The 14164-nt window shown below is 50.4% G+C and overlaps 1 protein-coding gene across 2 annotated transcripts in view; it reads left to right on the top strand.

Moving 5' to 3' along the window:
- nrp2a (neuropilin 2a) overlaps positions 1-14164 on the top strand; it is a 51681-nt gene that overhangs the window by 11843 nt on the left and 25674 nt on the right. For both annotated transcript variants that reach the window (XR_009955938.1, XM_037462405.2), the window contains exons 3-6: positions 4551-4732; positions 11319-11549; positions 12890-13045; positions 13599-13768. Coding sequence is in view for 1 of the 2 variants with exons in the window: in XM_037462405.2 (XP_037318302.2) it covers positions 4551-4732; positions 11319-11549; positions 12890-13045; positions 13599-13768 (739 nt within the window). In the remaining variant the exon portion in view is untranslated. The remainder of the gene's footprint in view (positions 1-4550; positions 4733-11318; positions 11550-12889; positions 13046-13598; positions 13769-14164) is intronic.

Below are 14164 nucleotides of genomic sequence, written 5' to 3'. Positions count from 1 at the left end.
GAAACCGAATCCCACACACACACACACACACACACACACGCGCGCGGCATAAAACTGTAGTCATTTCCCAAGATCAATTTCTTCCACCTCTGCGGTTTTTATTTCTCACTTATTTTGGTTATTTGTTATTGCCCGAGGTGGGAAGATTTGATGGTACAACTTTTCACGCTCACACCGCTGTAAATCTCTTTGGACCGAGACATGCCCGGTCACAGGGAGACAAAGCAACAACTCTCCCGTGACCATGAGATCACCCTTATTGCTAATACCCAAAGGGGGCTCGGCGAGGTGTGGGACCGATGTCTGTATTCCGCTTGTAACGGGGGGAAATCAATAGATGATCAGCTATGGCCCAGGGGGAGGGAGAGACACAGGGATGAAGGACAACCAGGAGGGTCAGGGTCCAGGATGAGAGGAGAGACAGATGACCCGCCCGAGGTCACGACTGAAGGGAGTTGTTCAGGTTCTGATCCGTCAATAACTGGCACTTTTGAACAAGCTCACGGTCTTCGGTAACACGGATGATTCAACATTTAAAAAAGTAAGATGCCGTTTCTGATGCTTTCTTTCTTTGCAAATACAAATATCCTTGTTGATAGAGGATTTTGAATGCGTCCAGCGGGGAGAGCAGGGTCACAGCTTCAGCTCAGACAGCAGCTATAGTCTGATGTTTCAGATCGATGGCGCTCGAGAAGGTCCTGGGCCGAGCCCAGACGGCCTGTGGTCAGCGGTCTGGCCTCGGCCTTGTGTAAGTACAGCTCTGTGATGCACGGGGGAGACGGGTGAGGCACGAGGAGACGAGGAGACGAGGTAGAGAGGAGGTCCATTTTTTGGAGGGGCTAGATTGAAGCTGGCAGGCCCTGTGGATCCAGGGATTCATCTAGTTAATATTTCAGAGGCACTTATGGTTTATTAGAGTCCCGATTGAGGGTGGGAGGAGTGGATGGTGTGTGTGTGTGTGTGTCAAAGCTTATGTGTCTAGTGTACACCCTTCGCCTTACTGCTTCTGCTTCTGAATCCATCACAGAGAGAGACGTTTTTTCATTGTTTACCGGTTTGGGATCTGGTTCTCGGAGAATAAAAAACACAGACAGGGGGGCGGACACACACACACACACACACAGAACGGCGCAGAGCAAAGAGGGAAATCACTCCTACTGAAGGCCTCAAGTGTGCGAGCATGGCCAAGTTGGTTTGCTGATGCTCCACAGCAGCTGTTGCTCTTTTATGGGCGTAAACAAAACAAATCAGACGGCCCTGCTGCGTCCGCAGCAAATGATGTGTCAATCTTTTGTGCAACGTTCACTTGCGTCGGCATTTCGATGCAACCAAATGAAAACGCAAGCTAGTTTACAGAGTGACCAACATAGTCTAGACCTGTGCATTCACAAACAACGTGTAAATACGGCAGGTGTGCGTCTCTGTGGTGAGGTGCCAATGCCCGCAGGGCCCGTCCCTAGTCTCCGACAAACAGCAGAGGTGCGAAAGGCAATTAGCTGTTTTGGCGGACTGATATATGAGAGCCGAGGAAGGGAAGACATGTCTGGACTGGTGCTGAATTACCGGCCCTCAAGGGTTTTCAGTCCCCCCCCCCCTCCCCCTCCCCCCACCTCTTTCCTCCCCTCTACTCCAGCTTTGCTCTGTGGACAACATGAGGAAGGTGGGGTGAAAACCGGTGGCCGGTAATTGCTTCTTAAACACAGGGCCGGACCATGCAGACCCAGACAGACAGACAGCAGGGAAATGGCGAGGGGGGGTGGGGGGGGGGTGTCAGACATAGGCGGGGTGTGGATGAAACGCACAAAAAACGGTATCTGTGCTGCTTGAACGTGCGCTTGTGAGTGCTATGCGACTCTTGTGCGCGTCTTTACGGGGTCTGCGTGTGCAAATAATTGATGTGTGTGTGTGTGTGTGTGTGTGTGTGTGTGTGTGTGTGTGTGTGTGTCGTGGAATGTGCGTTGGGAGAGAGGCAGACGGCGGGCTCTCGCCCGTCAGGCCCTCATACATGTATTCATCAGAGCCCGGGGAGAGGCTGAGCGAACAGGTCAATAATCACATCTGAGGAACACTCACTCACTGACGCTAATCCACGACAGGAGCGAGCGAGGCAGAGAGAGAGGGGGAGGCGCAGAGGGATAGAGACCCACTCCAAAATCAATTAAAACCTAATTAGGCTCTCAGCTCTTTTATCCTTGGCGTTGGCGATACAACGCCGGAGAGTGTGCGCGCGCGCCCGTCTCTCTGCGCGTGTGCGCCTTGTTGGCACATTTTGGTTTGGAGTGTGTGTGTTTTCCATGTGTCAGTTACAGGCCTAAGCAGTCGTACTTAGGGAGAGCGGCGGTGGCTCTTACAGGCTCACCGCGGGGAGCCCGTGGCTAAAGCCTTCACGATCGCCTCTGCAAGGCGGGATTACAACCCGAGCCGCGCGGAAGAGAGCCGGACGGCGGCTTCTGTGCAGATTTGGTCTCCGGCCCTCGAACGCCACATGTTTTAACCGCTGGTCGGGGGGGGCGCGGCGTCAATGCGCGGCTCGCTTTGGAGAAAGGAATGACATCTGTCTTTGAATAATTCAAGCGTGTTCTTCCGTGCTGATGCACAGATATAATGTGAATTGGAGGAAAAGAGCACTCCAGCAATTTGGTATTGCACTTACGTGGAGTCGAGGGCCTCGAGAGAGCGAGCGAGAGCTGGAGAACAGTCATCATCGCTGCAGCAGGAGTGGACGTGAGTCAAAAATGATGGATCCTGCAATTCCCATGATGCAACTTAATACCCCCGTCCATTGAAACTTCCATCTCGGATAACAACTCCTCCTCAAACTTGAGAGTTCAAAACAAATCTCTATTTGAAAAATGGTGTTTTCCTAAGTTTCCTAAGCTATTTAATGCTGGCACCAATTTTGTGGCGACATTACAAGCTCATTGCAGCATTTTTGCACTTTGATCCTCACCTGTACATATGCCACTTTGACCCAGATTATGCGGCTGGGATTATCCCTCCATCAGCAGTCTTAGCTCCAATGCTGTGTGTAGGAATTTAAACACTGCAGGATGAGATGAACGAAGAAAAGAGGCTTAGAGACTCAACTTAATCCACGTTTTATTCCAAGACGCAACACAAAAGTAGTCTTAGTTGCTCGGATGCCACAAAGGGACACACGGCCTAGCGCTGATTGCTGGCTCTCAGTTCCTGGGTTTGAGGAACTAGTGAGAAAATAAACTGTTTCCCTGTATAGAATATTAGCCAGACGCTGCATTTAAAAAATGGATGAATACCTCGGGACATCAAAGAAGCCGCCCCGGTAATTAGTGGGACGTCTTTTTGACGTCTTGGTCCCGTGATCTAATCGAGATGAGTTTGCATTCTGGTTCGTTGGGAGGGCGTCCCGCGTGTAGCTGCAGGGCTCTTGTGGCGATGCAGTTAGTTACGCAGGAAATCAACAATATGGGAAAGAGACACTCAATTCAAATGGCAATAAAGCACTGAGACAATAAGGAGAAATGATGGCGTGTTCCACACCCCAGATTATTACCATTCAAACCTGCTTGCAGGCATTTGCTGGCCATTTCTCAATCGTGTCAAACATCTTCCAGCACTCCCCCATCTGAGGTCTATGAATGATGTCATGTAAGGTTAGATAGAGATTTTCTCTGGAAGCAGCACAAGGAGAACATGATGGGGATGTAAAGTGGGACATCTTCGTGATGCAACCCGTAGAGCAAGGTTATCACTCATTTGCTGTTTGTTATATATTTGCCGATTTGTCCCGGCTGCAGGTTCCTGGAGCTATCAGCTCATTTTGAATGAGCCAGGTGGACTATCTCTCTCTGTCTCTGGCTCTTTCTCGGTTTTGCTCTCATAAAAAACACACACACACTGAACTGACAGTTGAGAATTTGCTTTTAATCGTTCAGGGTCAGTTGACTAGTCAGAGGTTATAATGAGCTGAGAGCTCAAGCATGTGGAAGCTAAAAAGCGGGGCCTCTTGACATTTATTTATCCTAATCTATCCCAACTCCCCCCCCCCCCCCCTCCGAGCTGCTAAGGTCCTCACCTTTCCTCTTTCCAAGCCCTCGCCTCTTTACTTTTTCATAAGCTCCTCTGCCTATTTTTAGACCCCCCCCCCCCCCCCCCCATCTTCTTTTCTTTGAAAAAGCAGGTGTTAAAAGGATCCACGTTTGTTCCCAACAACGGGCCGTAAGAGCTACATTTATTGAACGCAGCACAAGAACCGTGGTGAAGCTCTGACTGAGAGCCAAGTCTGTTGTAGATATATTTACTTGTGCCTTAATGGTCTAAATGCTTTTCCTGGACACTGTGTATTCTGTGCTGAGGCTGAACTCTGATGGTAACACCTGTCTGTTTTTTATTAGCTTAGCTTGTTCCATAACCCTATAATGATCCATCTATGTGTATCTACCCTCCATGCGCTCCTTTTATCTCCTTACCTCTCTCAATTCCTCCCTGCTCTGTTGAGCTCAAGGTAAACTTTTTTTTTTTTTTTTAATGAAGCAATAGGAAATAATCTATTTCTTTTGTCATTCTATCAGGTATGACTTCATCGAGATCCGTGACGGGACTTCGGAAAATGCCGATGTTCTGGGTCGGCACTGCAGCAACATCGCCCCGGCGCCAATCATCTCATCGGGACCCTCCCTGCAGATCCGCTTCGTCTCGGACTACGCCCACCAGGGAGCGGGCTTCTCCCTGCGCTACGAGATCTTCAAAACCGGTGAGGCACCTGAAGCGTGATGGCTAGTTAAGACGAAGACGACGACCCTATGCTAAAAATGCCTGAAAGTCTACGATACTTTCTTGTTTAATAGTGTTTAGTTTTAAAATCCATGATATGTTTTATCTTCACTTTATTAAGAAGTCCATAAACAATTCATAGGTGGTTAAATATTTCAATAAATAATAAATATTAAAGCACCTAGAAATGTGCATTTTAGACATTCAGCAGAGTGCACAGAGCCTTTATTGACTCGTCTGGTGTTATTACGCTTTGATTTATTATAATCCTATTTCAAGTTTAGTTTATTCTAATGTGCCGCTTTGAATACAAAGGGATATTGCCTAAGTCGTGTTGCTTATTTTAAGATAAGGCTGCTCTGTTTCCCACTTTCGGCCCACCTGTCTAAAAGTAATCAAATACCTCTGTGGGAAACGTGACTTTCAACTTTTCCACGACCCAAACATACAGTAAGGCTGTGCATTAATACTGACGTTAATGATTTTGTCCCATGCTAATGGCCCGAAACCTGTGATCATTCACCCCGACACTCTTACAATAATTAACATCAGCAGCCCTGCGTATAAACAAAAGTTAAAGAGAGAGGAGGGAACAAACGATTACCTTCCAACCGCCTGAAAGCATGCGAGAAATGCTCGCTTAATTGGAGTAGGATCCGGGGGGGTAGGTGCTGGAGAGAGCTCCAAGGCAACTTGGAGTTGGACTTAAGGTGAAAGGTTTATGGGGGGACGCGGTGGTCGGGAGATTGATGGGGATGAGTGTGTGCCGAAATGGAATTTTTTCGAGGTCGCCGAAGTGCACGAGGTGTGCCGCACTTTGTAGGTGAGATTGTAGCGGGGAGTGTATTTTTCTTTTGCTGGTGGGGGTGATGAGGTGTGTGTGTGTGTGTGTGTGTGTGTGTGTGTGTGTAGTTAGAGAGGTGAAACGGTTAGCTGGCCTTGAGGCAGCTGAAAGATTTATGTTCAAATGAGTTTCCGGCTGATTGGCGAGGCGCCATTTGCTGGATATTCCGATATATTTCGATATTTCAGATATCAAAATGAATCTTGATCGTTAAACAAGTCATCAAACCAGCGTTTTGATTTCACGGTGGGTGGAGCACAAAAAAAAGAGCATTCATCGGAGAGATCACATCCTACCTTATGCGAAATATCTCCGGTTTTGTGTCAATGATCGCGGCCCGAGATCTGCCACCGAGGCCACCAAACCCTAACGATGCAACAGTTCAGATGGCATCTGTATCGCATAAACACACGTGCAAAGACACACATATGTACGCACAGGGATTTATCAGAGGCTGGTGGATGGGGGGGGGGGGGATGCGGTTGCCGTGGCTTTAACAGGATCCCGGTATAAATCCAGGGGGCCTGAGAGATTGTGTCACTGTGTACGCGTGTGGGTGGTTCCACTGTGCTGGTTGCGTGAGATTCTGCATGTCTGTATGTACGTGGAGGCGGCTTTATAGCTGCGTGTGTGTGTGTGTGTGTGTGAGAGGGAGAGACAAACAGAGGCCGACACGGTAGAGGGGAATGATTGGATTGAAGGGAGACATAGGCCGGCAAAGCAGAAATGAGTCACAGAGTGAAAATGTATTCAGGGTGCGTGATTGGGGCCATGTGTTAATTACGGCGTTCCCGGTGCCCGCACGCTCCCTCATCAAAGTGTTTGGCGTACCGTGGCGGGCCCGGGCCACGGGTCTCCACTTAACGCGGGCTTACAACTTCTGACGTTCAGGCAGATGCCGTCTGGCGTGCGTTTGTTCAACCAGGCTGGAATTCATCGCATCGCCATTACTTATATCCTCTTTAACGGCTTTTAGTTGCATTCCTGTGTATCTTTTTAATTACCGAGCCGCTCTGGAAGACTTTTACTGACGTATGTGTGGATGTAACTGCATTTGGCTCGTGTCGAAGGGTGTGAAAGTGTAAAGTAGATCCTAGATCGCACTGTTTTCTGCGATGTTTTTTGGAGAGTGTGCGGCTGTTTTTTTTGTTTATGGGGGCGTGTGTGTATGTGTGTGTTTTTAAAGGGTGCGACCAAGCAGAGATGGAAATCGCAGCACGCAGCTGGGGAACGCGTCCAGCTTCCTTCCTATATTAAACAGACAGTAGAGCTTAGAGTCCAAGCTGACCCCACCGCGCTGTGTCTAGAAGTCAGACGCTGTGTGTCTGCTTTTGGCTGGTTTTGTGTGTGTGTCTGTCTGTGTGTGTGTGTGTGTGTGTGTGTGAAGGAGAGACGCACATCTTGGCCGGTTTTCCGTACCATAAACTAATGATACTGCGGCTTGTTTTTGTTTTCTTCATTCAACCCTATTACATAAACGGTGACTGTAACAACTCCAGGGGGTTTGGAATTGGACAAGCAATCTGTTTGTGTCTGTGTGTGTGTGTCTGTGTGTGTGTCTGTGTGTGTGCTCTATACAGCAGAAAAATATATGTTTTCAGCGAGGAGGAGCAGGAGTCGGCCTTTGACTCAACCTCCATACCGAAACCCCTCCACCCTTCAGTGCACCTCCTAAGGGGAGCCGGGGTGAACATCTGCCCCATAACAACAACCACCCACCCACACATACAGTACACGTATGCCTTAATCCTGCCATAGCTACAGTGAAAGTGCACCCCCCCCCCCGCCCTCCCCCTCCTCCCCATTATTGTTGTGGCCTACTTTGCTCCTACTCATGCGTGCTTAACCCTTTATTCAGCCCCGGCTACCACTGCCCCCCCCCCCCCCCCCCCCACGCCCCATCCACCCTTCATACACTTCTGCACGTCATGTGCGGCTGCCGCTGTTACCACGGCTACAGGGGGCAGACTTGCCAGAAAAGCCCCCTCCCCAGCCCCCCCAGTTTGCCAAAGCCCACCACTGGCGCGGCGGGGGCAAATAACGTCGCAGCCAATCCCGAGTCAAGGCTGGGGAGCAGCAGCGGGGGGGGGGGCGAGAGGACCCCAAGGCATTGGGTCTCCTGCGTGACCGCTGTCTAGGCATCTGCAGGGTCACGGCAGGCGCGCCGTCTTGGGCGGGACCCCCAACCAAGTGGCAGTCACAACATCAGCCCTGTGCAATTTCTTTTCCCGAGGCCGTGGCGCTGATTGGACGGCGAGCCTCGCGCCAGCGACGGCTGAGGCCATGAGGCTGGTTGCCACGCGGTCTGTGTTTTTTCCTGAAAAACACCTGACCCCTTCCCATCGCTGACACGTAATTAAAGCTTGAACAGGTACATTTAATTCATGAATGCATAAAGTGGATTAGAGCAGAATGATCAGAAGATGAAATAATAAGGGACGATCAGGACGGATGAGACAATCAAGGCAATTTTTGTGATTTTTTTAGGATTCTCAAAAACATGCATTCCCGTTACACATTGCAGAGGCATCAGTAGGACTTCCCTTTCCGTACAAAGCTGCTTCCGACTGATGGGTCCGTCAAGGCGCCGAACAGTGGCACGCCAAGAACATTTAGTCTGTTCATGATGTTGTTGTTGTTGTTGTTGTGGGTTTTCCAGCCCAACCCCGCTGTGTAGCCCGCTCCCTCCACTACACTTTCATGCACGCATGAACACACACTCACACACAGCCCTCCTCATGTGCCTCAGGAGGACACTTTCTTCGGTGAAATTACACAAGAGAGATGTGAGTGAGACTGAGGAGCGGATACATGTCAGTCAGAGAAAGGCAGGTAGAGAGTTGAGTAGAGCGGTGAGTTTCTTTTTTTCTTCTTTTTTTTTTGTGCTGCAGACGGCATGCTCTAGCAGAGGTGAGCAAGAGATGAGTGCAGAAGAGCAGGGCGCGTTAGTCAAAAGAGTGAATGAGCACAGACTTGGCGTGTCGCTGCCTAGAAGACAGGGAACGGAGGAGGAGGAGGGGGAGGAGGAGGAAGAGGAAGAAGAAGAAGGGGGTCGCCCAGACACAACACGTGGAGCCGCACCGACATCAAGCACTCATGTGTATGAGTCGAGTGGTTTTCTACCCAGCAACTCGTCCTCTCGCCCCCCAGCTCCCCCCTCGTCACAGTCACACGTCCACGCTCACACCATGACCTCCCCCTTTTTGGCAGTAGACAGTTCTTGCCAAATGGCAGCTCGTGATGCGATGCAAGCACCAAACGGGGCCGTGGATAAGGCAAGCGTGTGCGTGTGTGTGTGTGTGTGCGTGCGTGTGCGTGTGCGTGTGACATGGGCCGAGGGTTGACGGAAGGAGGCTGTGACGGGCACTTGTTTTTGATGTGTTCACGTGCTGTGAACTAATGAACAGAGAGAGAAGGTAGCCATGCATGCACAAAGCCCAAGGCACACGTGCAAATATGTGCATGCACACACACACACACACACACACAAACACACACATGCAAAGCACTATGTGTGTGTAAAACTTAAGAGCTGGTGTGTTAACAGGCGATGGAGTCAAGCTGTGTTCAGATTGAAGGTTTTTGTGGCAGCGGGACTCCCGACCACTGCACCGTGACCCAGTAAGAAACAAGGCCAGTGTGTTACTGGGTCTCACACTTGCTGTGGAGACACCACACATGCCACACACACACACACACACGCACACTTTATGAGCACATCATATACACATGCTGTTTTAATATATTCATGACATGCATGTTTACGTTCAAATAAACGCAACTGTAGATACGCATGCAATACACAGAGAGGTGAGGTCCGTAGTAGTGTGTGTGGGGAAATATGGCTGGTAGCTTTTTGTATATTACCGTTGTATTTCAATATGCCTGTTTGTGTGTGTGTGTAGGCTGTCAGGCTTGGCACTCGAAGGCAGATGATCCACGGTTGTGTTTTTGATGTCGCCGGGTGTGTGGGAGTCGACACACAAGAGGTTGAGCGCTGCTTTTAACGTGTGTGGGGGGGGGGGGGGGGAGATCTCCTGCGTTTGTGTCGACATCTTCAGCCCCGACGTCCGCTCATGCGTGTAAAGCGGATCGATGGGCAGACGGGTACACGCACGGGCGTCATAGATCCAATCGACGCATGCACCAGTCAAGTAAGACGTGTGAGTCACTTGGCTTTAAAAAATAAATAAAATAGAGGAACATACAAAAGGAAGCTGTTAGAGAGAAAAGAAACAAAACAAGGTGAGGGAGAGATTGTACAGACAGTCTCCGGAGTCCCCCCCCCCCCTCCCCTCAGCCTCTCTCAGGGCTGATTGGGGTCAGCTCTCTACCATTAACCAAGTGTAGACAGGGAGGGCCGGCCGACCCCTCAGCTTTTATAAGGCTGCCTGAAAATAAGGACTGGTGCCTCGGAGGAATGCAGAGGAAGGAATGCCCCGTGTACGTGTCTGCACTACCTCAAAGCAGCTTTTATGAATATCTGTCTGCTTATCAAGTGCACTGGCACGGCCCTTTTTTCTCTCGCAATTTTGAAATCCACCAGAAGCTTCTCCCCAGAGTATTTGTTCATCCTGCCCTCCCTATTTGCTTTTCTAACGCGCTCAACGGTGGGAAAGTACAAGGGCAGACTCTTTTCCCCATGTAAGGAAATGTACCTTCCATTGGTTGTGTTTCAACAGGAGAGAAGTTTGAAAAATCATACAAGTGTGCGTATAATTAGCCGCAGGAAGCGCAATCGGTCGGTTCAGAAAGGACACAACCGCGGACATTTCTGACATTCATGCCAGTAAAGACCTAATGACAGCGGAGTCTCCATGGCAACATTATCACACAAAGCTGCGTTGCCTCGCGCCAAGCGATGAACTTGGACGGAGTCACAGAACGACAAACAATCAAACGCACGCACGCGCGAGTGTTTATCGCAATACACACAAAGGCGGCCACGTCGGGAGGTGGAGCGCCAATGTGCAGGAAAATGTCCGTAAACCGGGCCGCGCAGCAGTGGCTGATGGGTAGATGATCTGAGGCACACAGCTGCCGTAGCTCAAGGTGAGCCGCCCCGGGCGCATAAATCTGCATGTGTAATGAGGAGCCGCCGCGAAGGGCCCACTTAGAGCCATTACACAACGTTTGTGGTGTGTGTCTGTGTGTGTGTGTGTGTGTGTGTCTGTGAGAGAACGAGCGTGCAAAAAAAATGTTTGTGAGCTGGAGAGGAAGTGTGTATTTGTTTTGAGTGTCTAGAATAGCGCCGGGGTCCGTCTCTTCTCCTCCTCTTTAGCCTCGCGCGAGGGGGTTATGGTTGAGTGTGGTATGAGGAAGGGGTCTCACGAGGGTGCAATAAAGCTGTCAGGTATGATACCTCCACCGTTCCGAAAAGTAAAATAGGTTTTTGTTCACGGGCCTTGCATCATTTTGTGGCGGAGCTGATTCGTGGCACGAGAGGGGCTGCGGCGTTGGATGCGCCCACTTATGCATTTACTCACCGTATTTTCTCCTCCGCCTGTGATCATAATCGGTGTGTGTGTGTTTGTGCGGCCCAACCACCGCGGCTCCCGTACACTCCGGCACGCCGTCGGTGATGAACGACTCTCTGAAACACCCTCTGCAAGTCAGATGGGATATCTGGGTGTGATCGATTTGCTCTCGCCTGCATACCCTCCTATTACGGCCAATGGCTGATCCCGCTCTAAATACCGCCTCCTGCTTTTAATCATCGCAGGGTCGGAATTCTGCTTCCGCAACTTCACCAGCTCCTCCGGCATGATCGACTCTCCGGGCTTCCCGGATAAATACCCCCATAATCTGGAGTGCTCCTACATGATCATCGCCCCGCCCCACATGGACATCACCCTCACGTTCCTGACCTTTGACCTGGAGAACGACCCGCTGCTGGTGGGAGAGGGCGACTGCAAGTACGACTGGCTGGACGTGTGGGATGGCCTGCCGCAAGGTGAGAGGATAACACACACACACACAGTAAACTCTCATACAGGAGCAACGGAGCCTATCCCCCCTCCCCCAGAAATTTCCAAACCAGTCTTCAATTTCCTGAGCAGCCTTTGATGTAAAGCAGCCTGGCTTTGCATTCCATCACATTACATAGAGGAAACATTATTTCACACGGGGAGCTGAAAGTGTCTCAACACCCCTATGGCGCAGCCGTTTCCCATGTCCCCCGTCCCCCGTCCCCCGTCCCCCGTCCCCCCCGCCTTCCCTCTCCATAATAACACCCTTCACCACCCCCTTGCTCTCCTCCCAGTCCTCCCTCCTTATCACCTAGCGCTTCCTCCCCCCCCCCCCCGGGCGAGTGAGAGTGATGGCCACGATGAATATCTGCTCGCGTCCAATAGGAGGTGCCGAGCGTTGCGAAAGTGGCCTATCGGTCGAGAATCAGGAAATGGCGAGAAACAAACATTTGAAGGGCTTTGATAGTGACCGCCACAGGGTAATGTCGGTTTCTGTGGTGCTGATGGGAATCTCGATAGTGGTGCTTCCTCTCCGACTTCCCTCATTCGTTGACTTTCTTTCTCCCAATTTTTTTGAAATATGGAGCCTGAGAACTGAGGATTTGTTCTAATTATTCTATTTCCTGTTACTAAAACGGGATCCAAGTGAATTTTAAATTCCAATTATAGCCTTGGATTTTGGAGCTTTGATAGCTGAAAACAATTTACGCCATTCAAAGTTGAGAATTAGGAGGAAATTAAAGTGTAACCCAGTTGCAGGGAGCCGGGTCCTCGGGCGTAAAAGAGGGACAGGAGACGAAACGGGGGAGAGTTCTGGGGAGAGAGCTGCTCTTGAGACTATTGTAATCCCCGCTAGTGTGTGTGTGTGTGTGTGTGCGTTTTTTGCGACCATGTGTGTCTGCAGCTGATCCCAGTGCAGCTTGCATTAAGGCAGGGATTCCATTCCCCCTGCTGGGCCCTGGCCGAGACACAAATGGCAGATGGAGGGATGGACGGGAGACAGAGGAATGAGGGGTGGAGGGAAATACGGAGGGATGCGCGCTGCGACTCATTAGACTACGCTTACCGAAGCGGCGTGGCTACTTCAAACTAGTCTTTCCACTTCCTGTTTCTATTTTACATGGAAAGGATACACAGTACTGTCACAAAGCAAAACCATACACTACCCCTTTTTTTCAAAATAAAATGTATTTTGTTGTCTGTGCATTAAGAACTTTTGATGCAATATCCCACTGAAAGAAACCTTTAGAATTGTGTTTCAAAAGTGTTTATAGAACCAAGAAAACCTTCAACCACTTTGATTTGTTTCCGTGTGCGTCTGCAGTGTCTCCTCTGATCGGCCGATACTGCGGAACAAAGATCCCTCCGGAGATCCAGTCTTCCTCCGGCCTGCTGTCCCTCTCCTTCCACACCGACATGGCCGTGGCCAAAGACGGCTTCTCCGCCCGCTACAACATGACGCACAAAGAAGTCAGCGACTGTGAGTGCGGGATAAATTGTGTGTGTGTGTGTGTGCGAGTGCTCTCTGTGTCGGTGTGTTTACCGGTTTTCGTCTCCACCTCTCTTTCCCCTCGTTTCAGCGGTTTCATCTCTGTCGTCTCTGATGGCACTAGTCTTTTTTGCTTCATCTTCCATTCCTCTTAGCCTCTCGATCTTTTCAGCTTTGCCTACTTTAATGTCTATTTAAATCCGCGCGCTCTCTCTCTCTCACCCGGCAGTCTATTTTCACTCCCTCCTGAGAGAGCACGGTTCTCAGAAGCAAACTCTTACTGTTTTATTTCAGAATGTGAATTGACTTCACCTCAATTTACCGCTGCCCACCTGTTGGGCTGCTTTCCGTCTTCCTTTGCCCTTCCTCTGTCTGGATTTCCCTTTTCTTCTCCGTCCTCAAGCTCTAATGTATGCCGCTTTGATTTTTACCCGTCAATTGCTTAAAAACCAATTCTTCTCCTTTTATTTTTTTCCTCCATCTCTCGCTCTAGTCACGGCAACAACCTGAACGCTTTGCCTTGTCCCTCCCTTTGTCCCACCAGCGTTCCACTGCAGCATGGCGCTCGGCATGGAGTCGGGGAAGATCAGCGACGATCAGATCAGCGCATCGACGACCTTCTACGACAACCGCTGGTTGCCGCGGCAGGCCCGCCTCAACAACGACGACAACGCCTGGACGCCGTCGGAGGACAGCAACAAGGAGTACATACAGGTTAGGTCTTAACCAGTGGGAAGCAGAAAAGGTCCAGCTGTGATGTGAACATGTTCCTGGGCACGGAGGTGTCTCTGGCGGGCCGGAGGAGTGGAGAGGCGTCTCGTACGCGGCGAGGACCCTTTAGGGGAAATAGAGGAACTGTGAACTGATGATAAGGAAGTGCACACACACACACACACACACACACACACAGTTACAGGAGCACCGAGAATGCGAGGTGATTGATGAAGGCCTTCTCCAGCAATACATCCGAACACCACGCCATTGATCTTTGCTTGCAGCCTTCCTCCCCTTGCACATGACAATGTGATTTGCACGCAGACACACACACACACACACACACAAGCTCCCTCGGCAGTAGGCCACAGTCGGCGTCCATCCCCTGCTGTCTGT

The sequence above is a fragment of the Pungitius pungitius genome, chromosome 3, assembly GCF_949316345.1.
Source record: "Pungitius pungitius chromosome 3, fPunPun2.1, whole genome shotgun sequence".
NCBI classification, from domain to species: Eukaryota; Metazoa; Chordata; class Actinopteri; order Perciformes; family Gasterosteidae; genus Pungitius; species Pungitius pungitius.
This window is presented reverse-complemented; position numbering and strand designations above follow the sequence as displayed.